Source organism: Felis catus, chromosome C2 (genome assembly GCF_018350175.1).
Source record: "Felis catus isolate Fca126 chromosome C2, F.catus_Fca126_mat1.0, whole genome shotgun sequence".
In the NCBI taxonomy this organism is placed as follows: Eukaryota; Metazoa; Chordata; class Mammalia; order Carnivora; family Felidae; genus Felis; species Felis catus.
In genome coordinates, this window is record NC_058376.1 from 27,670,807 (window position 1) to 27,697,726 (window position 26,920).

At 34.6% G+C, this 26,920-nt stretch overlaps 1 protein-coding gene across 5 annotated transcripts in view; it reads right to left on the bottom strand.

Annotated features, from left to right (window-relative positions):
• USP25 (ubiquitin specific peptidase 25) overlaps positions 1 to 26,920 on the bottom strand; it is a 151,514-nt gene that overhangs the window by 34,830 nt on the left and 89,764 nt on the right. For all 5 annotated transcript variants that reach the window (XM_023238853.2, XM_023238852.2, XM_023238855.2 and 2 more), the window contains 9 exons: positions 26,319 to 26,467; positions 19,598 to 19,725; positions 19,107 to 19,202; positions 17,632 to 17,790; positions 16,820 to 17,046; positions 13,184 to 13,254; positions 12,288 to 12,516; positions 10,201 to 10,401; positions 660 to 799 (listed from right to left, as the gene is read on the bottom strand). In XM_023238853.2, the coding sequence (XP_023094621.1) occupies positions 660 to 799; positions 10,201 to 10,401; positions 12,288 to 12,516; positions 13,184 to 13,254; positions 16,820 to 17,046; positions 17,632 to 17,790; positions 19,107 to 19,202; positions 19,598 to 19,725; positions 26,319 to 26,467 (1,400 nt within the window). The remainder of the gene's footprint in view (positions 1 to 659; positions 800 to 10,200; positions 10,402 to 12,287; positions 12,517 to 13,183; positions 13,255 to 16,819; positions 17,047 to 17,631; positions 17,791 to 19,106; positions 19,203 to 19,597; positions 19,726 to 26,318; positions 26,468 to 26,920) is intronic.

A 26,920-nucleotide genomic window follows, 5' to 3' on the forward strand; every position in this document is an offset into this window, starting at 1 on the left:
ACTATTAAACATATTCCATGAAACAATGAAAATTATTACCTTACATTCCCAACTATTTCAATGTATGAAGACCAAAGATGGAGGGAGGGGTGAGGGGAAAAAAAGAAATAATGCTAAATTTTATACTTTTCTTTTTAAGTTCCAAATCAAATGATCAACAGTCTATAGTTATGATTTTTTGTAATTCTCTAAAAGGAAGACAGAAATTTAGTTAAAAAAAAGCTATTTAGAAAATTACAGCTTTAGGGGGGCTTGGTGGCTCAGTCAGTTAAGCATCCAACTCTTGGATTACAGATCAGGTCATGATCTCACAGTTCTTGAGGCTCTGGAGAGCCACGTTGGGCTCTGTGCTGACAGTGTGGGGCTGTGGGGCCTGCTTGGGATTCTCTCTCTCTTTTTCTCTCTCTCTCTCTCTCTGCACCTCCCCGCTTTCTCTCTCCCTCAAAATAAACAAATAAGCTTAAAAAAATCTTTAATAAAAAAAATTACAGGTGAGGAAAATACAGCCTAGGGGGTTAGGTACCACCCACAGCCCCTGATCCCTTTAAGGGGCCCTCTGGCCTCCTTTCTCCTGACTCCCATGCAGGAAGCTCTCCATTACACTGCAGGAAATGTCATGAAGATGGCCATGTTCAGAGAGCTAAAAGAAAAGTTCTTACCGACTGCAAAACTGTTTCAGGACTTTTATCTTCATGCTCATGTGATGCCTTGGTAATTATTCGAATAGTTTCTTCTTTCAAGTGCTTTGAGAAATCACTTCTTGATGGCTGCTCTAGATATTCTGCTTCTCCTGCTTGTGCTTCATAAGAAAAGAATCAGTTGTATATCTAATACAAGTCACAGAGAGCCTGTACTAAGATGAATCTGTTATTTATTTCTAATTCAAAGTTATACAGTAATTAATTTTACTTTTATTTAATGTATCACTAAACATATAGCACCTACCCCAGAATTTATAACCCCTCCACATTCAGGTTGAAGAGTAGTCAATGACTAGAGAAAATACTCATTGTATCATAGTCTATGGTTAGAAATTCATAGCAATCTCATTTTGGAAAATCAGTAACATTCTACCAAAAAGAAAAAAAATGCGGGGGGTTAGGGGGTGGGATTTAGTTTATATAACAATCCTGGTCTGAATTTCCATAGGAAACACAGCTGTTTCTCTGGCCACAGAATCCTTTTTCACACCTGACAAAACCCTAACCTTGAATGAACCCTACCTGCTATCTTTTCTGAACCTGTCCTGGTAACTGAGTGTTGTCATAGGAAAAACCATTACAACCTAGCAAACTGAAATTAATATAAAATCAAGACTTCAAGGGGTGCCTGGGTGGCTCAGTCGGTTAAGCGTCTGACTTTGTCTCAGGTCGTGATCTCGCAATTTGTGGGTTCGGGCCCCACGTTGGGCTCTGTGCTGACAGCTGTCTCCCTCTATCTCTGCCCTTCCCCAGCTCATGCTCTCTCTCTCAAAAATGAATAAATATTTAAAAAAAAAAAGACTTTAAATGTTATCCCTGTGAAGAACTCTCAAAGTTTTATCTATCATCCAGGTTCTGAGCCCCAAATCCACCAATGCAGCAATGTACTCTGAATATCCACAAAGTGCTTCATGTAAGTGGGTCTCTGCCTCTCTTTCCAACAGAACTTTGTGACTTTTGCTCTCTGTTCAAAAAGGGAGCTTAATACACCAAAGAGGTTTTCCTTTCAACCTCCAGATCTTTCCACATTTTCTTCCCTCTGCCTGTACATTCACCCACTCTCCACTCTCACTCCTGCATCTAAGAATGTCTATGTGTCTTTTTGTTTAAATGCCACTTCAAGTATTCCTGATTACACCACTTCTAGAGCTGGGTGTCTCAGCTTTGGCACCTATTACGTTGTGGTTCACTGTGATTCTTTGGTGCGAAGGGTTGTCCTGTGCACTGTGGCATCTAGATGCATCTAGATGGCATGTAGATCTACTGTGCACCATGACATCTACCCACTAGATGCAAGTGGCACGGTCCTTCCAGGTGTGACAACCAGAAATGTCTTCAGTTTGTCAAATGTCCCCTGGGGGGCAAAGTCACTCTCAAATGAGAACCACTGTTCTCAAGTAACTTATTCTTTCTTTCAGTAGCACTTTACCCTAATTATGACTTAATTACTATTGTTCTCATTTCAAGCCCATATACCCTGCTAGACCCTGAGAATCTCAAGAGGAGAGATACTATCTCATTTTTGCATTGCTATTTCTTCAAAACCTAGTATAAAAAGCATACAATACCTTAATGGAACAAATGAATTAATAAGTAATGGATACAAGGAGTATCCTTCTATACAAAGATGCAAGGAGTATACAAGAAAGTACACTAAAATGTTCTACAATGTTACTCGGATTGGTTAAGTGAGCCCTTCCTCAACCAACTGGTGGGACACAATAGGGCTACTGTCATCCTTTCCAATATTTGATTAAAAAAAAACCTCTCAAAATGAAATATTATTCAAAAATAAATGCTATAATTTCAACATATATGCATGGTACTCCATCCATCCAATACATTTTAATTAAGCATTTAACTATGTGCCAGGCACTAGGCTAGACAGTGAGACTCAAAGTGTGAACAAAGCAGCCAGTCTGTCCTCTCATGAAGTTTAGAGTCAGCTCTGGAGAAAGTCATTAATCAAAAGAATCACACATATGAACTGTGACAATATTACAATACATTCTAGGAATAAAATGGGGGAGTGATAACTTAGATTATGGAATATGAAATAAACTTTTCGGCTTAAGGATAATGGGTTGATCATCCTATTCCTTGATGGAAGGATGATCTGAAAGAAGGTCAGTGTGGCTGGGCTACAGTGTAATAGGAGATATATGGCAGAGAGGACAAAGGCAAAAATCGTAAGGGCCTTCAAGTCTAATACAAGTTTTAAGGATAAAAGGAAGTGCATAAATGTTTTAAATATAATGGCAATGCGGCAAGCTTAAAAAAAATAATCCTGGCTACAATGTGAAGAGTGGATAAGAGAGGAAAGTAAAACCAGAAAGTAAAACTAGAAAGTAAAACCAGAAGTACTAGAAGGTACCAGAGCAATAAGAGCAAGAGATGACGGTGTTTCTGGACAACAGAGACAGAGAGAACTGGTAAACTGAAGACGTATTTTGGACATAAAGGTTGGAGGCGGAAGATGACTCTAAGTTCCTGGCAGAAGGAACCAGGCTGATATAGGTGAAATGACACTACGACAAGGAAAACTACAGGAAGGAATGCTTACAATGTGTGTGACAAAAGGGAAGTTTAAAGAAGTCAAATAAATATTTGACTATTTCTGCATCTCCTGACCTTGCACTGCAATGTTCTTTCAGTGCCCTGTATGATGGATAAGGTAAAGAAAATCTTAGGGTATACCTCCAGCTGAGAGGAGGATGCAGTGAGGGCCAAGAAATCCACCTGCTCTGACACTGGTCTAAAGTGAAACATGGACAGTCTACACAAAATAAGTTGTTAAAAACAAAAGTACTTTTATGTGATCAACATAGTCAAATATATCTTAGGTCCCCAGGGTCAAGATTTCCTTCCATATAGGGATTTGAGTTCAAAAACCTTATGAATAATGATGAATGATCTTGCCTAAATATCACATAGTACTATTTCTTCTAGAATTTATCCTCGTCTACGTATCTTCCAGGGAACTTACATTTGAGTGGCACTGTAGTAACAGTAGATGAACCTATAAGGATTTGACATCCAGGAGTTTGGAAACAAAAACCCAAACTTCATCCAGTATGTTTGATCCTCTGCCATTTTACAGTACTGTGCTAGATATCAGCAATGAAAAAGAAAGTTGACCTAAAATTCACTCACTTTAAGGAACTCTCAATAAAATCAGATTAATATATACCCCATTACAATACAAAGTATTAAATGCAATAACAGAGTTATGCACGAGGTTCTATAGAAACACTGTGGGCCCAATACACACACTTGGGATGATGCTGCATGTTAAGAAAGATTTCCTAGAAGAAATGCCAAATGAGCTGAATCTTGAAGGATTTGTAGAGCAGATTATCCTGGGAGATGAGAAAGAAGATTCCAGGCTGAAGGACTAGCATATGCAAAGCCACTGTAAGAACAGATAAAAGATTAATAAAATCCTTGCTATTAATGAGCCTTTACATTGGTAAACAAATCAAAATATAGGTACAACTTAAATGTGGTAGTGAGAGTAGTTGGGATTAAGAGGAAGAAAGATAATTATTGCTACAGGTATAACATTAGGGGGATTCATAGACTTTGGGATATGAGGAAAGCCTTGAAGAATGGGCAAAATTTCAAGAATACTGACTCTCAGACGATATTTTTTAAATGAAGGATACTTCATAAGAAATGCCATGATAAGAAAGTTCCCCTCAAGCAAAAGTAATGGGAAATAATCTGTTTATATGAAACAAAGTATTCACAGAGAAACAGATGTGGAAGAATTACAAGGGAGTCAAATACAGGGTCCTTATAAAAAAGCAGAAAGGTTTTGGCTTTGTTTTGTCAAACCAGAAGAATAAAAAACATGTTTCCTAGCATAACTAAAATGAGGAAAATTAGAAATTCTTTCACTACCCAGAGATAAGTGCTATTAATATTTTAGTTTATATATTTTCAGACTTTACTTACCCATATTTTATAAACAAAAGGAATTATTCTGAATATACTGCTTTTAGCGTAACGTAACAAACATTTTTTTGTGTCAATATAATGTTCAGTGGTTATATCATATGGAGGGTTCATACCACTTATATTTCACCTACTGCACATACAGGCAATTTCCACTTCATTGTTAAAAACAACAGGACAAAGAGTTTGGCTTTGTGTGTATGTAAATACATACAATGCTTTTTGTTCTTCCTGTAACTCTACAAAAGCATCCTCACAGCTGGCCTGTATAAATGGTAGGAAATCAATTAATAGAGACCACGTTGTTTTCTTTATCTGTGTTCTGACACTTTATATACTAATTGGTCCCTCAGTTTAATATTATTGCTCAGACTTCAATTTGGAATACAGCTGGTGATTACCAGTTCTCTATGGAGGTATATAATATCCCTGTACCCAAAGTATCTCTCAAATCGTGTATTTGTCTTGTGGGTACTTCACTGAGATTTTTAAATGGTTATCCTCCACATAACAGATTTTCTACTCGTGCTCTATGTTCAAAATGTAGGGGCTTCACTCACCTTTTCAGACATTAGAGAAGGCCCAACACTCTAAGAGTACTCTAAGCCTGTTCCTTTGGTTCACCTTCACAGTGAGTAAGGGATTGGGAAGGCTTGGGAGTATTCTGTTTATGTGTATTTCCTGGCTATCCTCTTCAAATTTTTAACAGGAGAGTTAACTTGATAACCAATTGGCTTTCTGTTACAGCATAAGGATCTGCTCTTAAATCACTACTAAAAAAAAAAAAAAGGAGCAACATCTCATATCTTTCAGAAATATTTAATAGGGGCTCCTGGTGGCTCTCTGTTGGTCAAGCATCCAACTCTTGATCTTGGCTCAGTTCATGATCTCACGGTTTGTGAAACTGAGCCTCACATTGGGCTCTACCCTAAGAACATGGAGCCTGCTTGGAATTCTCCCTCTCCCCCTCTCTCTACCCCTCCCTGCTCATGTGTGCACACGTGCTCTCTCTCAAAATAAATTTAAAAAAGATTTTTTAAAAAAGAAATATTTAATACCTTGACTTACTGATGAGTGACTTACTTATTACATTCACACTTAGAAAAATATTTAAAGAAGATTATTTCAAAGATATGCAGACCATTCATTTCTAGAAATGTATTTAAAATCAATGATTCCCCCAAAGCAGGCTATAAAGAGCCATGGTAGGCTGGTTGCATAGAATCACCAGACAAACTTTTAAGACTTCAAATTCCTGGGAGCTACCACAAACAAAATCATGGGAAGGTGGGGGGGGGGGGGGGGGGGGTAGAGGCTTAGAAACCAAAATTAAATCTAAAATTTACCTAGGACAGAGCTACATCTGTACCACACATTTTTAGCCTGCTTCTCTAATGTATAATTTCTTGGGCTTTACTTTAAAAACGCTAGTATTCCCATACAATGAGTATCACGTGTAGGAAACTCATTATTGGAATCTCCACAGGAAATGAATTCAATTCAGAAAACATTCAAGGGTCACCTACCATATGTCATTTATTATGCTAGATTCTGGAGCTATAAATAAGAAAATCACTCAGTCCCTGTTTTAAGGGAACTTGAGAATAATGAGGATATTGTTCATTCTACCAAGTCTTACTCTCAGAAGCCAGCTGTACTTTCCTGAAATATCGGCTTGTTTCTACTTGTAGACTGTATCTGTAGAAAAGTCCCAGAGTGATTTCTACATGCTACCTCTAGGTAAATTTATGAAATGCTATGGAATGCAATTCATACCAATATCAACCATTACCACCTTAATTTTTCTACCTTTAAAAAAAAATCTGGATATGCTATACAGGTTGTTAAAGAAGTCCTTACTAAGTCCTTAATAAGTACTTGAAGATAGGAGAAACACAAGTAAAAGTGCAAAGCTCTTTTCTCCTTCCAAATAATTTCTCTGTTTTATAAATACAGCCTGGAGCCATACTGTTTAACCAAGGGTACGGTCTCAGAAATATCTGAAGGTCTTTTTAAAAATATATATTCTCGACTCTTCCTTCAGAGATTCTGATCCCAGTTAAGTCTTAGGTGATCTTACTTAGGTGCAATGTGCTGTATATACTCAAGAAAACTCCCCAGCTACTTCTGACATATATACTTATAGTAATGAACTACTGAATAGATCTCTAAATGTAAGTGTCCAGGCAAGTTTTTCTTTGCAGTAAGCAGGTTTAAGGAGGTAGCATTATTTCGTTTAAGGACAAAATAATTTTTGGTCCCATCATTTATTACTAGTTTCATCAGTAAAACAAGGAATAGTACTAGAGAAGAGAGGTCTATGGATTTCTTGGTCACTGTGTTAGCAGGACAAATACTCATTTCATTAATACTATATAAATTAATACTCTTCTTTGGAATATCACTTAGAAGAAATAGGATTTTAATAGCTTTTACAGTACAGCTTTATTGCGAAGATTTGCAAGGAGAAAAGAAAAATCACTATGAACAAGACTTCCTTGTATTACTTCCACTAGTCACTCATAATTTTAGTGTCCACCTGAGAGATTTAAATACAGGTTCTCTTTGATATGTTGAAAATATACCAAATTCGGCAATTACTTTGGAAACTGTGAAGAGAAATAAGATGACATGGGCATTAAAGTAAAATTTCTCTACTAATGATAGGAGAGATAAGTGGTTCTAATAAACATGAATGAGCCCCCGTATTCAATTGTGATATGTTAAATTACCCTGCAAAAGAGGATGGACTTCTTAATAGGATATGTAAAATAATAGTAATAGAAACCAATAGAAACAATAATAGAAACAATAATCTCACTCCCCAAATTTACAGACTTAGCACATTCTATTCCTAACTCAAACTGTGTATTTCCAGCAATTCTCTATAGAGAACTCAATGTTTCCAATTGCAGCAGTACTGCCACAGCTTTCTAAAAACCCAATCCGGAAGATAATTACCATAATAGTTATATGTAAACTGACCATTTGTGTCTCTTTATATTTTAGTTATTCTGATCCCTCTCAGAAATACATCTGAATTCTCATATTTTTTAATACTAAAAAGAGAGACAGGAAAATATATGCCCAATACCTACTAGTATTTTTTGAAATTATTAAACAGCATTTAAAGTATATGGTAGGGGATATTCTCCAGGATAAAGGGTATGGGGCATGTAAATGTGGCCTTTTATACAGAGAGAATGTAAATGGTAGAGCAAAGTCAGACAGGAATATTAATGGAGAAAATGTATTAGTTTAAACAGAAATAAAATGTATTAAGTCTGTAAATTTAGTCTTGTGAGAGACAAGACAAAGAGGAGACTGTATAGCATTTAATATTTTGGTGCCACAAAATACAGGTGAGCCAAGAACAGAGTTAGAGCTTAACCAATGAATGCATTCACCTTAACATCTGAGTACTTAGGTACCACCATCACTTATGCCAATTAGGCAGCCACATTCTCCCACTAATAACAGCCATGTGGAAAAGGTGTGCAGAAAAGCCAATGGAGGTATAACAAAGTAGCTCCACTGGAGTCAGTTCCAGGGAGAAGTTTGGGAAGGATATGTATAGAAGACAAGGGGTGGTAAGGGATGAAATCACAAGGGGATGGAATTGGTTCTAAAATGAAAGGAACTATAATGTATACACTATGATTCGAGCACAGAAACCTCTTGATATTTACTGATTTCATTTCCTACTGAAGTAGACAAAGTCACTAAAATGAAACTGATTTATTGTGAAACCACAGACCTTCATGTGGCCTACACGGTGGCTCTTACGGTATGAAAAGAAATACAGTCCTGCATCATGGTAGAGCTTACCGCATTGCAAAGTGGTATTGGTATAATACCATTATCTTGGTTTTTTAAAACTTCTGAATCAATGCCTATTAACATCAAGATCAAGCACTCAACTATTCAATTTATATGAAAACAAGTTAACAAGTCCGGACAGATCTATATCTGCCTACATAATTCATAATATCATATTGTGGTACTGTACATCCTCCATTAAGAGAGTAATTTCTTCTAAAGTTCAAATGATAATGCTGAAATTCAGTTAAGTAATCTGTATGGAAATCTATCTGTAAAAGATGAAATTAAACACTTAAAATGTGTTCTTAAAAACAAAACACAAAACATGTACATGTTGCATAAAAAGGTCATTTGAAAAGATCCACTGAGAATTATAAAAAATGAGACAAATGAGTTTGACAAAAATATCTGCATTTATCTCTTCTGATTTCTCCAACTACTACAGAGAAATAGCACATTTTCACAGTAGAAAATATGTTGCCTTAAAATATATTAACTCTGTGATGATGAAAGTAATCTTTAAAAAAAAAATCAAAAGACATTTTATTTTCAACTTTGCTAGAATCATGTTTACTTTTTTACTGTGTTTACTCTGAATATTTTATTAATTTCTTCAACTAATAACTTTAGAATATTTTTAAATATTTATACTTTTATACATTGACCTCTATTTTATAGGTCTATACACATTTTAACTTAAAATAATTAGATACTCAGTTTCAGCTAATTTTTTGTTTGTAATTTTAAAAATTCTGGGGGCGCCTGGGTGGTGCAGTCGGTTAAGCGTCCGACTTCAGCCAGGTCACGATCTCGCGGTCCGGGAGTTCGAGCCCCGCGTCAGGCTCTGGGCTGATGGCTCGGAGCCTGGAGCCTGTTTCCGATTCTGTGTCTCCCTCTCTCTCTGCCCCTCCCCCGTTCATGCTCTGTCTCTCTCTGTCCCAAAAATAAATAAAAAACATTGAAAAAAAAATTAAAAAAAAAATAAATAAAAATTCTGAAAAAGGGGTGCCTGAGTGGCTCAGTCAAACATCTGACTCTTGGTATTGGCTGGCTCGGGTCATGATCCCACAGTTCGTGGGTTCGAGTCCCATGTCAGATTCTGCACTGACAGCGTGGAACCTGCTTGGGGTTCTCTCTATCCCTCTCTCTCTCTGTGTCCCCACCACTCTCTCTCTCTCAAAGTAAATAAATAAACTTTAAAAATAAATAAAATAAAAATAAAAATTTTGAAAAAACTCGATTGCTCTATAATAGTGTAATTACACAAAATATTACCTAAAGTACTACACAAAATATATATGAATATACCAATAGTGTTATTTTGTCCAAGTGGGAAATTACTAGAGTTCATGCTCCTGATAGCTGTAGTGAAAAGGTATGGATTACTTATCTGTTTCATGGCTTTTCTATGCTTCTGGCCAAAGGTCAAGCCCAATCTAAGTAGGTGGTTGTAGGTAAAGAAAGGGCTAGCAGAATCATCTCATATATGATGTGTGTGTATATATGTGTATACAGTGCTGCCTGGCAAAGGGGTTTAGCTAAACTGTTACCTGTGGTTATCTCTGAGTAATGGAATTTCAGTTGATTTTTACTGGCTTCTTTCTTCATACTTTAAGATAATTAGAGTTTTCTTTTGAAAAGAATGTATCTTATTATTATAATAAAATATCAGTAATAAATATATTGATAATAAAATACATTTCAGTAAAACTATACTAACCTGTTGTTACAGAAGACTCTGACTCCCTCAACTTCTGAGATGCTAGAAGTTTTTCCTGCAAAGCTTTCTGGGCAAGTTGTGCATCCCATTCTTCTAGTTCTTTTTCAAATCGCTGGTTGTCTTCCTCAACAAAATCTCTTAAATCCGGTGGTAATGTTTCAATTCCAACAAGAGCCTGCCCAGTTTCTTTATTTAACTCCTCTGAAAATCATATTTCAAAAACTAATATAAAATGAAGAATTAAAGGAAGTGCAAAGCTCAAAATAGGATGCGTTTCAAATGGGATTTAAAGTATGAATTATTACCATTTAGGAAATCAATATTAAAAATTGAAAGAAAACTCAAACAAATGCTTGGAAAAACAATGATGCAAACATCTGATAATCCATTATGGAAATATTTTCAGCTTTTTCTTTTTAATTTAAAGAGTAAAAAAATGGAACAAGATATAAAGTCAAAATCATCTACTACTCAAACATTGACATAGTACTACTTTTTCTGTTGTAAGAAAATACTAGATGTTTGACTATTTATGAAATAAAAATTATCACAAAATGAGAATAACTCATAACCTTATTAAGCTCAAAATAGAACTAAAATTCTTTTTTACCTAAAGCAGTTAAGTACAGCAATATACTTACATGCAATTTGAAAACTAATCAATATAGCAAGATATTTAAAAACCACTATGTAAGTCGTATTTAAAAGTTATTGAACCACAAAATATATTTCAGCTTTCAGTTGTAAGTAGACTGCCTAGCTAGTGCTGGAAAGTTGATTATATTGGTTTCAACAAACCTTTTAAGTTTCTCCTATATGCAAAGCCTATGTTAGAATATAAGAAATAAAACTATTAAGACATTGTATGACATGGCCCCTGATTCTGAGCAGATCAGAGTGAAGTGGAAAAGGCATGTCAACATACAATTCCAAAACATGTAAAAGTACCTGACCGAGGTATGCTATGAAAGCACAAGGAGAGATATTTTTTGGTAGAGGTCAAAAAAAAAAAAAAAACAAAAAAAACAAAAAACTTGGCAGAGCAAGTGACACTTGAATTGAATCTTGACAGATGAGCAGAAATTAGACAAAGAATAAAAAAATAAGAACATTACTGCCAAAAAATAAAAATAAAAATAAATAGTGATATAAATGTGTGAAATCATTTGGTGTAAAGACAACACAACAAGCAGTTCGAATATCAGTAAAGTATATAAACTTTGAAATGGACAATGATTATAAATGAAGCTTGAGAGAGAACCAGAGGCCAATAAATAGAGGCCTTACATATTAGGTTAAGGAGCTTAAATATGAGTCAATATATGATGTGATCCTTAAAGGGATATTAGCAAGGAGAAACAGGTCAGATTTACATTTTTTTTTTTAATTTTTTTTTTCAACATTTATTTATTTTTGGGACAGAGAGAGACAGAGCGTGAACAGGGGAGGGGCAGAGAGAGAGGGAGACACAGAATCGGAAACAGGCTCCAGGCTCTGAGCCATCAGCCCAGAGCCCGACGCGGGGCTCGAACTCACGGACCGCGAGATCGCGACCTGGCTGAAGTCGGACGCTTAACCGACTGCGCCACCCAGGCGCCCCAGATTTACATTTTATAGTAGTTACTAAATAGTTAACTGTGAATACAAAATATATTCCAATTGTCAGCCTTGATCACATTACTTTTCAATTCCAGTTTCTCATTTACAACAGGCCAACTACATTTGCTAATGATATCCAATCACCCTCTGAGTCAATTACTTAACTGATCATACTAGAGACTGGAGTCACATAAAAGGGCTACTTATTTAAAAATATAGACCACCCTAGGGGCGCCTGGGTGGCTCAGTCGGTTGAGCAGCCGACTTCGGCTCAGGTCATGATCTCGCGGTTTGTGAGTTCGAGCCCCGCATTGGGCTCTGTGCTGACAGCTTGGAGCCTGGAGCCTGCTTCGGATTCTGTGTCTCCTCCTCTCTGCCCCTCCCCTGCTCATGCTCCGTCTCTCTGTCTCTCAATAATAAATAAACGTTAAAAAAAAAAATAAAAATGAAAAAATATATAGACCACCCTATATATTTCATGTTCTTACCTTTTATTAAGAATTGTGCCTTATCATTTATGTACATTAAACAGTATGCACTGGCATTTCTATAACCACCAAAAGAGTCCCTCACTAGCTCTTCCCATGATGATTTTGTCACAGCAATATCATTGTACTTCATCCACCTATTTTCACGATGATCAAAAATGTATGCCCAGTAGTGCCCGGCATTAGCTTGACCTTCATGAACTAAAACAGCATGTAAGCGGTAAGGAACCTAAATGTGAAAATAGAAGAGTTTAATCACAATTAAGTACGCTATTAATGCAACATTCCATGAAACCCATAAACTATCTGAATGGAGAATACCACAGAAGAATATGTTTTTAACAAAACTGTGATTAAAATTTTGAAAAAATTAAACTATGAAAAAAAAAGGGAAAATAAGTAAGCTAAAGACATGTAAAGCATGTGTATAAATAGGATTTTCAAAACTTTGAAATGTATTTCCTTCAAATAAAGAACTTATGATGAATATTTTTTATATAGTGTAATCTGGCTAAATCTTCACAATTATAAATTGATGACTGAATTAAAAACATGGCCTACATAACGTATACCAAAAGTTAAAATGTAACTGAGCCCTATATTCTTCCCCCACAATCTGAACATCCTTAACGATCATATAATTTCTTTCTACTTTTTTTAAATACTAAGACCTTCCAAAAAATTTTGCTAGGTTTTATTGTAAAATAATCAAGAGAATAAACAACAAATATAGTATGAGAATACAACTCAATGTGGGAAATATTAATATGGAATCTTTAAGATCAGCAATTTTATAACAAAATATATAAGGAGAAGGAGGTTAAGAATTAGGTTAATAATATAAATAAAAATATGTAAATAATTGATAGCATTTACCAACTCAAAATTTAACTTACTTGGATCATAGATTTGTCAGAGTACATTAGTTCAATTGTTCGATGGATTCTTGATATGCTTTCCTGCAAATCTAAGGATACAAGATGTGATTTAATGATTAAATCAAGTACGTCTCTACCAGACATGAGATAGGGACTAATGGTTTTCCTCCCAATATGTTAGAGAAATAAAAATTCTTAAAACTATTCTTAAGACCATCACTATTTGGAGTCTGTATAAGATGAAATACAGTTCTCGTTACTAAAAGATATAGCATGAATGCAGAATTAAAAACCAAACAAGTATGGTTCACTTGCAAAATGTGCCAAGACTATAAAAGTAAACTTGTTCAAATATATCAAGGTAAGTTCCAATAAAAATTGAATCTAGGGGTGCCTGGATGGCTCAAGTTGGTTAAACGCCGACTCAATTTCAGCTCAGGTCATGATCCCCCAGTCATGAGATTGAGCCCTGAGTTGGGCTCCACACTGAGCGTGCAGCCTGTTTAATATTCTCTCTCTCTCTCTCTCTCTCCCTTTGCCTTCTCCCTCTGTGCACGTGCTCTCTCTCTCTCTCTCTCTCTCTCTCAAATAAATTAAAAAAAAAATTGAATCTAAAGTCCCTTACATATTTATAGAAAATAGGAAAACTTTGGATTGAAATAAAATAACATTACCACATACCTTCTATACACATATATGTATTAACTGAATACAAATTTATGATCACTAATGGAAATAGTGTTGAGCCTCCCAATAACTTACTACCTCTACTTCCAGGAGAAATCCATTCTACAAAATTATTCACAGCTGTATTGCCCATAACAATTAAAAACTAGAGACAACCTAAATATCTGTTAATGAGGAAATGATTAAAATTACAGTATACCCTATACTATGAAGCTGTTGCAAAGAATCAGGAAGAAACCGTGAAAGACTACCAAAAAAATAATAACTTCAGAGTGGGGTAAGAGCTTTTTCTAAGATTGACAGAAAATCTAGTAACCATAAAGGAAAAAGACTCTCTTCACAAACTTAAAAAAATCTACATTATAGGGGTGCCTGTGTAGCTCAGTCAAACAACAACTCTTGATTTCGGCGCAGGTCATGATTTCATGGTTCACGGGATCAAGCCCTACATCGGGCTCTGCACTAACAGCACTGAGCCTAATTAGGATTCTCTCTCTCCCTCTCCCTCTGCCCCTCCCAACCCCACTGCTCACGCATGCACACACGTGTGCTCTCTCTCTCTCAAAATAAGCTTGAAAATGTTTAAAAAAAACTACTTTATAAAAATAAAACAAAATCAACATAAAAAAGGACAAATGACAAACTGAGAAAATAATACCCACAGCATACACTACAGGCAACAAGTTAATAACCATACCATTAAAGTTTCTATTAAGCAGTAAGAGAAAGATAAATGGTCCAATATAAAAAATGGGTAAATGTCGTGAGAAATTTATAGAAAAATATAATTTTACTCAAAATTAAGGAAATGCAAATTAAGACACTAAAGTACCATTCTTTCAACTTTCAGGCTACCACAATTTAAAAAGTTAGAAAAATGTAAGGAGGATGTTAGGCAACAGGCTCTTTCATAAGTTAGTGGGAATAAAAACTGTTTCAATGTTTTGGAGGGAAATTTTTTAAACAGTTAAAATTTAAAATTTGAAATATACACACTTTGGACCAAAATAACATTTAAAAAAATTTTATTTTCATGTTTATTTATTTTTGAGAGAAAGAGAGAGAGAGTGCGAGCAGGGGAAGGGTCAGAAAGAGAGGGAGACAAAGAATCTAAAGCAGGCTGCAAGCTCTGAGCTATCAGTACAGAGCCTGACACGGGGCTCAAACCCACTACCTGTAAGATCATAACCTGAGCCAAAGTTGGAGGGTTAACCACTGAGCCACCCAGGTGCCCCTGGAAATGACACTTTTAAGAATATATCCTGCTCATGAAAGTGTGTTAATATGTATGTAGAGGGCCAGCACTATTTGCAATGAGTATCCATATAGAAATTAAATAAATTATATCCTACTCAGATGTTGGAATATTACACAAAGTTTAAAAAATAATGCTAAAGCTAATAACAGGGATAAAAGAGAGTAAATAAATATTCCAAGGAAAATCTTACCTGATCCACGGTATTATTAAGGTCCAAAGTATTAAGTATTAAAGTCCAAAACCTTATCGTATGAATGTCTCCCAAGTTCCTCAAACTTAAAATGGCCAAAAGTGGACTCATCATATTCCTATCTCCCCCTCCAAAGTAGGGACCTGCTCTCCCACCAGTTTGCTCTTTTCAAAAGTACATTCCATCTATCTATTCATACCAGTTTTAGAAACTAAGAGAATCATCCCTAATTCCTCCCTCCCTCTCACCTCGTCAATGACCTACCTGTGTCAGTTTCTCCAAAAAGTAGATTCTATCTGTTCATTTCTTTCCTTCCTCAATGACTACCTTGATGTCAAAGCATCCTAGCTTCCACCCCTTTGAAAGGAATCTTATAAAAACAAACACAATCTGCCAAGTCCAGCAGAAAATTATTCAATTCCTAGTACAGTGCTCAATAAATGTTTACTAATGAAATGAAGTGTAAAAAATTCCTTATATATGACAAATACGAAGGGAAATGTTTACAGCCACTAACGCTAATTGCCAGTCAACAATCATACCCTACTTATTGTTATGTTATATTACATTAGGACTGCTCTTTATTTACATATTGCCTATAAAGAGGCAAGTTGGGCATCTACAATCCAACAATCCAGATTGTTTAACATAATTCCAATCTTTTGGTATAAAACAGTAGCTCTTCAATTTTTCTTTTTTCATAGAAAAACAAAATTAGGATAATATTGGGTAACGGTAATGGCATATATTTTCACATGTAAGAAAAAAGTACAATAAAATCTATCATAAAATATTAACAAGACTTCATTAAAATAAAAGAAAAAGGATATTGTAACAATAGTAAAATAGCAAAGACATAATTTCAGAATAAAGGAGAGTTCCTACCAAGAAAGGCCAGATGGCAACTGAACACCAACACATACCCACAAGCACGCGTGCACACTCCTACTCCCAACAGAGCATTGTCCTTCTTTCTAAATTTGTTACATGCCAGTTAAAACACATAACAGACAGGCACTGAGCTATTAGATCATATCTGGAAATCTGTTAGAGCATACTGAAAATTAAAATTCACACTTCTAATTCTTAAACCTAAAAAAAACTTTTTTTTTTTTTTTTTTTTACCAATTTAACTCATTACACAAACTTTAGGGGAAGGACCTAACTGACAAATACAAAATCTAATGCCGTATGATGTTTCACCAGTGGAATTGCTGTGAATACCAGTTTGATATAAATTTAGAGCCCTAAACTAGAAAATCAGACCATCTGCTATGTCATTAATCAACTAAGTAGCCCAGGGAAAATCTTTTGGTCTCTCTGAACCTGATAGTAAGATCAGAAAAACAGGTAGACAGACTAGTTTATCTTATAGAAAAAAACTTCCTAAACAAAAAAAAACAAAACAAAAACTTTATAATATTTACATATGAAATCCAGAAGTGATTTCCCTTCTCAATTTTAACATTATACATATCCAACTGAAGTGACAGTAACCATGCCCTGAGAAGCTTCTTACCTCTGGTGTCATTTTCTATTTCCGTCCTCCAGCGATGTAAACAGCTTTCTAGCACAGAAAGTTCTTCCTCTGTGATGTGCCTTGGTGCTGGATGCATGGGCAGATCTGGAGGTATCCGAGACTGAGTGAACGGTTTATGTATGACTGATCTCGATGAAACGGCAGCTAGTGGTGCAGGTGACGTGCTTGGCAGTTCCGCAGAAGGGGCTCCCTGTTGTTCTGTTGTGCTGTATCATTAAAGCATGAGATATTTATTATTAAACTTCCTAAATGAAGCTCTGGACAAAAATTGCGCCAAATACGCATTAAATTGGCTTATATTTTCAAACAGAAAACTCCTTTAAAAAAGAGAAATATGTGGATTAATTTAATATCCAATGAGATCCCAATATATGAAGAATACATTATTATAATGATGAAATTGTGGCTTTATAGAAGAAATGGTTTAATCATGTCAATAAATCTTATGTATACTGGAATTATATAATATTTATCTGCTTACATTACAGAAAAAACTAACTTAACGGTATTTTCATGGATAAAAGGTGGAAATATATACCAAAACAATCTAAAGTATAATTCCAAACAGAAACAGATAAGATGAAAATTTCAATTCACATCCATAGAATATACTGAAACAGTAAAATAACAAAGCACCCAGAAAATATGCAATCTTCTAAGTGACTCTAATATTTTTACAGTCTACTAAAATAAATCACAATGTGCAGTTCATAAAACCTTTTTAAAGGCATCAATTATTACTGTGTAACATAGGTGAAAGAGCTGGCCCTTGTATAAAGAAAACTTTTTACCTTGGTAATGTCTGTGGTATGGAACCACTAGGTGGGGAACTAGCATCAATATCATCAACAGGAGATGTACAAACAGGTTTGCTTGAAGCAAATTCCAACGCATACTGTAGAACATCTACCAAGGGGAATCGTTTGGGACCCGAACCATAGCTTAAATATCTGTTAACCATAAAATGTACAAATGCTTTTAGCTGTATATAAAGCACATTTGGTTGTTTTCAATAATTGTTATAAAACATGATAAAAAACACTTCAGTAAATCTTTTTCAACAATGAAATTAATTTTGCTTTCAAATGAAGATGTAAAAACTAAAGATACATTTAAGAAATAACTTATACGTTCTCTAAATTAAGGAAAACAAAGTTGATTACAACTGAATGTGTCCATATACTGTTATAAATTTTAAACGCTGCTCTAAGTTGTAACCCAATAGGAAAATGAAAACAGACAGTTCCATATCCTGAGACTGTTTTTATTTTTAGATCTGTCATCTGGTCTCATGACTAAGATTGTGACTAATAGTATCATCCTACCTTTTACCTCTGATTGTTTTTTAATATGATTACTGATACATTTAAAAAATAAAAATTATTGAAATATGATATATTATTTTTGTTTAAAAAGTTTTGGGCTATTAATTTGAAAATTAACACTAAAACAAGAGATACAGATTAATCTGATGTTGCAAACTGGGACGTCTGAGGCCACATTTCAGCCTGTAGACTTTGTCTGAATTACAGAACATTTCTGACTGTCCAGATTCTGGCATCTTTTGGGAAGCTGTCAAATATTCACACGTGGTATCACATGTGACACCACCCACTGGTGCAGACAGTAGACATTCCCTCTCCACAGAGATGTGACCTCTAGGCTCCTCTTGCCAAACAGCATACACAAACTTGCTTCCCTTCTTTATAAAGCCTCCATGAAGCCCTAGTAGGCATCTGAGTTTGTATCTCCTATACTAAGGAGAAAAAGTCACCATTCATTTTAATTGAAATCTCAAGAATGATATTTAGTCTCCTACAAGCATAAAATTTTAGATTAGTTTAACTTTGTTTCTTTTGTTTGTTTGTTTGTTTTTTTAAGTAATTTCTTCATCCAATGTAGGGCTCAAACTCACGATACAGAGTTCAAAAGTCACATGCTCTACTGACTGAGCCAGCCAGGTGTCCCTTTTTTTTTGGATTTTTTTAAAGATTAGTTTAACTTTGCATCTATTTTTCAGTACCATGAGCATTACTACTCGACAGTAAAAATACTTAATTTTAAACACTAAAATAATCTTTAATATCAACTATAAATTAGTTTCTAACAAAATTCAAAACTAAACTACTCAAGCAAAATATCAGTCCACAATGATTACTACTAGAATTATAAGTCACCCAAAGTAAATTTAAAATGAAAGATTTCAGAGAGTCACTAAAAATATGACTTCCTATAGTTAGATCATAACTTCTTAAAGCTGTAATACCTTTCTAGTCTTTGTTGTAATACTGTGAGGTAATCTTTTAGTCTCTTGATTTCTTCCCTCTTAATTCTTGTTATTTCTCTGTTTCTGTGCATATATCTATAGGAAAAAGAAAAATTAACAACATTACCATTTCTAAATATCATGGAAATAGACACAATATTAAGTCTAGCCAACACCACAGAAGATCCACTCATTTAAAATTTTACAATCAAGTATTATACAGTATAAAATAGTATTTTTTAAAATTCTGACAACTGTAATACAAATATAAATTTTTTAACTTCCTTATAACATTATTCCCAGTAACTATACTTTTCTAACTAAAAAGAGAACTCCACGTTCCTTGACAAACAGTATTCAACATATTAATTAATTAATTAATGATTAATTCTAAAGAAATTAAGCAAAAATTTTCTCTAAACACAATAATAATTCTTTACTTGGTTACTAAACAGTTGTAAAATTAAGTCATGCTGTATAACAAACGATACCTGTCCAGATATAAAACTTGAGGAAATTCTAATTTGTTGTGAATTTTTTCTGGTCTTCCCAATGCCTGATTAAATTCAAATCTTGATAATTCAAATGTTAACACAGGTGGTAATTTGGTAAACCAATGCTGAAAGAAAATAACAAAAAACCTTATTATAACCTTTTTGTTCTCTCCATTACAATGTTAGGCACAGAGTGTTATCACTGGCATTTTTATATGTATCATCACAATGCTGACATCACAAATACTTGACTAGGTATGCAAATTAGTTAAAATTCAACTTCTTCCCAAAAGTTTTCCATACCTCTTGAAAATTCTAAGGATGGGAATAATACTCAACCAGGAAAGAAAAAAAAAAAAAATCTTCTAACAACTCTCCTTCTTCCATGATAATTTTTTACATTAAAATTCCTAACAAAGGGCTGCCTGGGTGACTCAATAGGTTAAGTGTCCAACTCTTGATTTCAGCTCAGGTCACGATCTCGCAGTTTGTGAGACTGAGCCCCAAGTCGGGCTCTGCGCTGACAGCACAGAGCATGCTTAGGATTCTCTCTCTCCCTCTCTCTCTTTCTCTCAAAATAAATAAATACCTTAAAAACTTTTCTAACCTAAAAAAGGTAGACATTGGTTAAAATTATGGTTTAATAGCTCAAGTATCTGGCGTCTTCAATATTATCTCACTATTACTACCAGAAATGGTCATACACTTACTACAATTGACCACCATTCAAAACCTTTGACAAAGCAACTTGTAGGATGTAGCGCGCGTGCGCGCGCACACACACACACACACACACACACACACACACACACACACAAATATATTCTTAGAGCATAAATGATCACAGTTCTCACACTAAAAACTAGAGACTGATATTTCCCTGTTTTAAATTTAATTTTCCTACTGGAATTCTAATTTAAGAAAAAGATTACTAACAAATATGAAATTTATACTAACGGTAACTATATTTAAAATCTTTTTAAAGGACTAGTGTTTAAAAAATTAAATGTCTCATGATGAGCCAGACAATTCATCCACAAACTTTGGCAACTGTTTAATTAAGCATGAAATGTAACAAAACCTCTAAAGAAAATTATTTTCATAAAAAAAGATTCAAGTTTTACACAAAGATATTTTTTAATATTTATTTATTTATTTTGAGAGAGAGAGAGAGACAGAGAGAGAGACAGAACATGCACACGAGTGGGACAGAGGCAGGGAAAGAGAGGGAAAGAGAGGGAGAATCTGAAGTAGGCTCTGTTTTGTCAGCACAGAGCTTGACATGGGACTGATCCCATACTGTGAGATCATGACCTGAGCCAAAAATCAAGAGTCAGCCACTGAGTTAACCGACTGAGCCACTCAGGCACTCCTACATAAACATAATTTTTTTATTAAGTTTATTTATTTGAGAGAGAGGGAGAGAGAGCAAGAGCCAAGCATGAAGGGACACAGAGAGGGAGAGAGAGAGAATCCCAAGCAAGCTCTACACTGTCAGCACAGAGCCCAACTCGGGGCTCAATCTCACAAACTGTGAGATCATGACCTGAGCTGAAACCAGGGTTGGTCACTTAACCAAGGGAACCACCCAGGTGCCCTAACTACATAAACATATTTTTAAAGAATGAATAAAAATTCATGAATCACCAAATGAAATATAAAATAACGTAACAAATATTTTTAAATACTTATTATAAAGTGTACAATGTACTACTATAAAAAGTAATTGCTACACATGGTGGTATTTTCAAGCGCCACAAAGTGCCACCACGCATGTCATGAGACTAAGAGTACACTAATTTAAATTCAAACATCCCAAAAAGCAGGAACAATGCACATTTGGCAAACTGAATTTGACTAAGATCTTAAAAGTTGCTACTTTTCTCTAAATAAAGCTAATAAATGTAAATGGTTATTCAAAACTATTTCTCCCTCCCCAAACGCTAATTATGATTACATGAATTGCAATTTCCTGAGTTAGATTCGGTTTCTATTTAACCAAAAGCTGAAGTTGAAGAAATTTATTTTATATGGCTATTAAAACTGAAGTTGACTGGAAAGTTACAAAAGAGCTAACACCAGAAGTATCTCTTAAGTTTAAAAATCTCTTGAGCAAAGTCTGCTTATTTATTTGTTCTCACATGGCACTGGCAAAAATTTTAGTTAATTCTAATGCAAAACTGAAGTTAGTATTTAAATTAAGTCATACTACATATATATCATAAAGAAAACTTTTGATGCCTTAGGATAATATTCTCTACTCCAATTTATGATACTAAAGTAAGTAAGTAGGTTTCAAGAACTATTACTTTCATATTTTATTTCAGTATTTTAAATGTCAACCATTAAAATTAAATAGTTACATACTTTAACTCATGGAAACCTACCATGGCCAATAGAAATAAAATCACCCAAATTGGGCATATGCTTCTCTGTAGACCATGAAAAGTCCAGGAAATAACTTCCATACCTTAAGAAAGAATGTTTATAATAGTTATGTAATATGTCTCCGTTGTGACTGTTTTTACTCTAACAACAGTGACAGTTTTTTTAATATTACAAGAGTGGAAGGATTTCACTTTCTTATTCTTTTTTTTAATTTTTTTTAACATTTATTTATTATTGAGAGACAGACACAGAGTGTGAGCAGGGGAGGGGTAGAGAGAGGGGAGACACAGAATCTGAAGTAGGCTCCAGGCTCTGAGCTGTCAGCACAGAGCCAGATTCAGGGCTCGAACTCACAAACTCAAATCATTATCTGAGCCAAAGTTGGTCGCCTAACCAACTGAGCCACCCAGGCGCCCCAATTCACTTTCTTATTCTAAAGCTGATGGGACAAGAAGAGACAGCCAGACATTCCTTTAATTCATCTTAGAAAATATTACGGGTTTGTCTAGCATAAGTATAGCAGTAGAGAACTAGAATTTTACATATACAACAATCAGATGTTTTTCTTTCAGAATATTATTTTTGTATTCAATAAAAAACTGTATTTACTTCTCTAATTGGCAGGCCATGCTTGTGAGACACAAGTCATTAAAGGTAAAAATAAGGCTTTATTCTTTTCTGTAAACACATTTATTATTTATTATATTGTATTGTATAACAACCCTACAGAAGTAACAGATTAGGGCAGTGAATAAAAAAAATACATAATCAACATGGGCAACAAAAATGCTCCTGAACTTATTATGACTATAACAAATATTTTCTAGAGAGAATGTAATAATTTTTATGAGTTCTAACAGCTGATTTTTCTATTAACATGTTTTAAATACCTTGCTTTTGTGATTTTACATGAACACAGGGAGCAGCAGGCAGAAAAAGCAGACATACCGATCAGATTCCCACAGAACACCAGACAAAACCAGGATATACATTAAGCATGAAAAGCAAAAACTTCCTATTCCAACTCAAAAATTAGTTTTAGTCATTTAATCAGCTTCACACATTTGCCCTTTCACTTTCTTTTTAAGTTTATTTATTTATTTTTAATTTACATCCAAGTTAGTTAGCATATAGTGCAATAACGACTTCAGGAGTAGATTCTAGTGATTCATCCCCCATGTATAACAACCAGTGCTCATCCCAACAAGTGCCCTCCTTAATGCTCCTTCCCCATTTAGCCCATCCCCCCACCCACAGCCCATCTAGTACTCTCAGTTTGTTCTCTGTATTTAAGTCTCTTATGTTTTGCTCCCTCCCTGCTTTTATATTATTTTTGCTTCCCTTCCCTTATGTTCATCTGTTTCGTATCTTACATTTCACATATGAGTGAAATCCTATGATATCTGTCTTTCTCTGACTTATTTCACTTAGCATAATACCCTGTAGTTCCACCCACGTTGTTGCAATTGAAAACGGACTACAAAGTGCCTTTTCACTTTTAAAGATAAATTTCCCATACAACATTTACCTATGTCTAATATGGTACATGTAGGTGCTGTTTCCCTAATTTAGTTTCAAAGCTCCATAAAATGTCTCTTAGTACTCTGACTATAACTTAGTACAGCTTTATGAAGGGAAATTTGGCAGTACTTACATTTTTACATGAGTACGCCTGGTGACCCAAAGATCCCGCTTCTGACTATCCTTCATTCCTAAATTCTCAAGGGTATTTATACATAAGCATTCTTTAAAATTATTCTTTGTCCAACTACTGTCTTACAGAAGAATTAAAACTGTTTAATTTTAGAAATACAGGCTATTTGATACTATGCCGGTTTTAAAAAGAATGGTGTAAAGCCATATACATTCACATGGAATGATGTTCATGATACACTAGTGGGTGAAAAATGCAAGTCGTAGGATAGTACAAATACTTATATGTGAATAGCAGTAATCAAAAGAAAATGTACAACACACTATTTATAGAAGTGAGGTATTTACTATCTGAAATTTTTTTGCTCCAACAGGCAATCAAAAAAATCTCCGGCTTTCCAAGATAGTTTGATTCATCCATAAATTGCATACAATTTCATTAAAATTTAAAATTTATGATTTATAAAAATATTTGTACAGTTATCTTACACATAATCATTTTTAATTTATTCAGTTGTCTCTTGATATGTCATTCCAGAAATTTAAACTCTCATAGGTCACACTGGATATTTTAACACGAGTGATTCAGGAGACTAGAGGTCTTCTCTATTACTAGACTGCAGCTATTTCAGCAAAGCAGATGTTTTCTGTATCAAAGTAAAATCAATAATTTTTACTAAATAATAGTGTAGGAGATAAAAGGTTTTATCACCAGGGACTATGCAAATTTAGAAACAAACCTAAAATATTATTCATTGGTCTTTATAGATACTTAGGAAACAAAACAGTTATTCTGAAAGACATAATGAAATAAGGCTATAATTTAAGCACACTATTATAAACTTTTAAGACAGTCTACTTTAGTCAGTGATAGTCTCTTAAATCAGGCTAAATTATTATTGAAACTAATGTGTCCTGCAAATCTAGGCAACTGGTAATAGGAATCACAGGTAATTGAATTTGCTATTATTAAGACTGCTTACAAACTGCTGAATTCAGAGGAAACAAATGACTGTACCCCTTAGGTTGGATGTAAAAACCCAGGCAGAAAATACATACTACAGTATAGGGCATTCAGGGTATGAAGCCAAAGATGGAGAACAAACTAGAGCTTTTAAGATAAATGAAATTCATATTCAATGTAAGAAAAACATTTTCTTATGTGAGAGAGATTATTTACCAATTAATTTCTAAATTATTTACCAATAAACCAATGTCTATTTCACTTATAAGTCAGTTTGATAGAGTAAGGAGAATGCCATCCCTCCTTTCCCTGCCCCAACCCGTCATCCTTTTATTAAACAGAAAACAGATCACATTTTGGGGCAGAGTGGGGAGGGGAATCTGCTTTCTTGTTCCATTATAGGATCCTAGGAGAGTCCCAATATTTAGAGACTAATTTAAAGCCTAATTTAAATATTCTTTCAGCCTAATTTAAATATTCTTAGTTGGACGTCTATATGGGAATCAGGGGCAGAGCTCTTGGGCCCAGGTACCATATCCCTACCCGAGATTCTGATGGACAGCTCTGAAGCAGGGCTTAGGCATCTGCTGAGACTCACTAAAGTAGATGATCTATGATGTAGAGAGCAAAACTATCTCAAATATTTTCTTTTACCCCCGCTCTCTCCCCACTCTTAAAAACGAAAAGCCAAAAAAGAGTAAATGTTATTTCTTTCTTTTTTTGTTGGGTACATAAGAGAAGGAAATGAGGACGAAGAACAAAAAAAATGATTAATCATATCTTTTTCTAAACAAAAAGCACAAATTTAGATACAGGCAATTTATTTTCAAAGACACAAGAACTCAGCCCCTTTTTAGATAAACACAGAGATATCATCACTTAATATTTATTAAGCACCTCTTCAGGGATAACGACCTCAGAAACTTTTTTGGTAACATTGAGACATTTCATTCATTCAGTCATTACATAATTCTACCTGTGGTCACTGTACTATCCACTAGGGCTATGTGGAGAATAACACATATGAAGCTCTCTACCCTCCGGAATAGAGCTTACAAGTAGAAAACTAGCAGCAACTGCTTAATGATAAGCGATTTTGCAGCACATGATCTGTCCTTTGCCTTCTATTCTAGTAACACACATGGATGAATTTATGGATGGGTGGATGGATATACAGATGGATCTAGAGACATGAATGAAAAGACAGAGATCAGTGGAAACAAACAGGTTTATATTTTTTAGGTTATATCTCTCTTGAGAAAGCCAACTTCTTCCATCTGCTCTTCATGCAATTACACAGTAATTTTACCAAAAAGGGAATCTAGACAAATTCCAACACTATTTGATATTAGTAACATATGTCTATATAAAATTCCACCCTCCTATCAGTGTTTTTCTTCCTCACTTCTAGGACTAGCATGCCACAGTGACTGGTACCTTCCTTAAAAATTCTAAACAGACTTAACAATGTCCTAAAAGAAGGCTTTAACAGAAAATTTTAAGCTAAATTGTTTAAGTGAGAATTTAATGTAAGATTACAGACTTGTTTGTGCAGGTTTCCCAAATGTCTAAATTACCATAATTAAATCCAAACACATAATCTGAGTATTCTCTCAAGTATTAGGCAGCTATATAATTAGAGCCTTAAATTATACTTTACAGCAGTGTAAGAAAGACCTGGGGAGAAATGAAAAATGAAGATGCTAAACTCACCTCTTGGCCTGATTTGCCTGAATTCTCTGAATGTAAGGACTCAATTTCTCCTTCAATCATAGCAGCTTCTAGGCACTCATGTAGATCTTTGAATCCATTGACCTGAAGCGGGTACTGACCAAACATTTCAGTATTTTCAAATTTTTTCCCTACGGAAGAAGGGAAAGTTAATTGTTACTCAATATGGCCTTTTAGCCACTAAAAGTAAATGTGTATGAATTACCTCCTGAACCTGAAAACCATAACTCTGATTATGTTCCACAGAGTAGTCATTGTAATTTTCTTGTTGGTTTATACATGCACATATGCACATTCACATCGAACCATAGATATTAATTACACACCTGTATATATGGAAGTAATTATATGTATGTGTGTGTAAATACATATATTCTTTCAAAAAATACTTTCTAAGGACAAGATACTGTGCTAAACACTGAGAATATGTATAGCAGTGGATGAAACAGATATATATGGTCCCTGAGCTGAGGAAACTCTCAGCCTCTTTTGGAAGAACGATATTACACATATTAATTGTACATATAATTATGAACAAAAAATTACTTATCATTAGAAGTGCTATAAAAATTTGTGGTAAAACA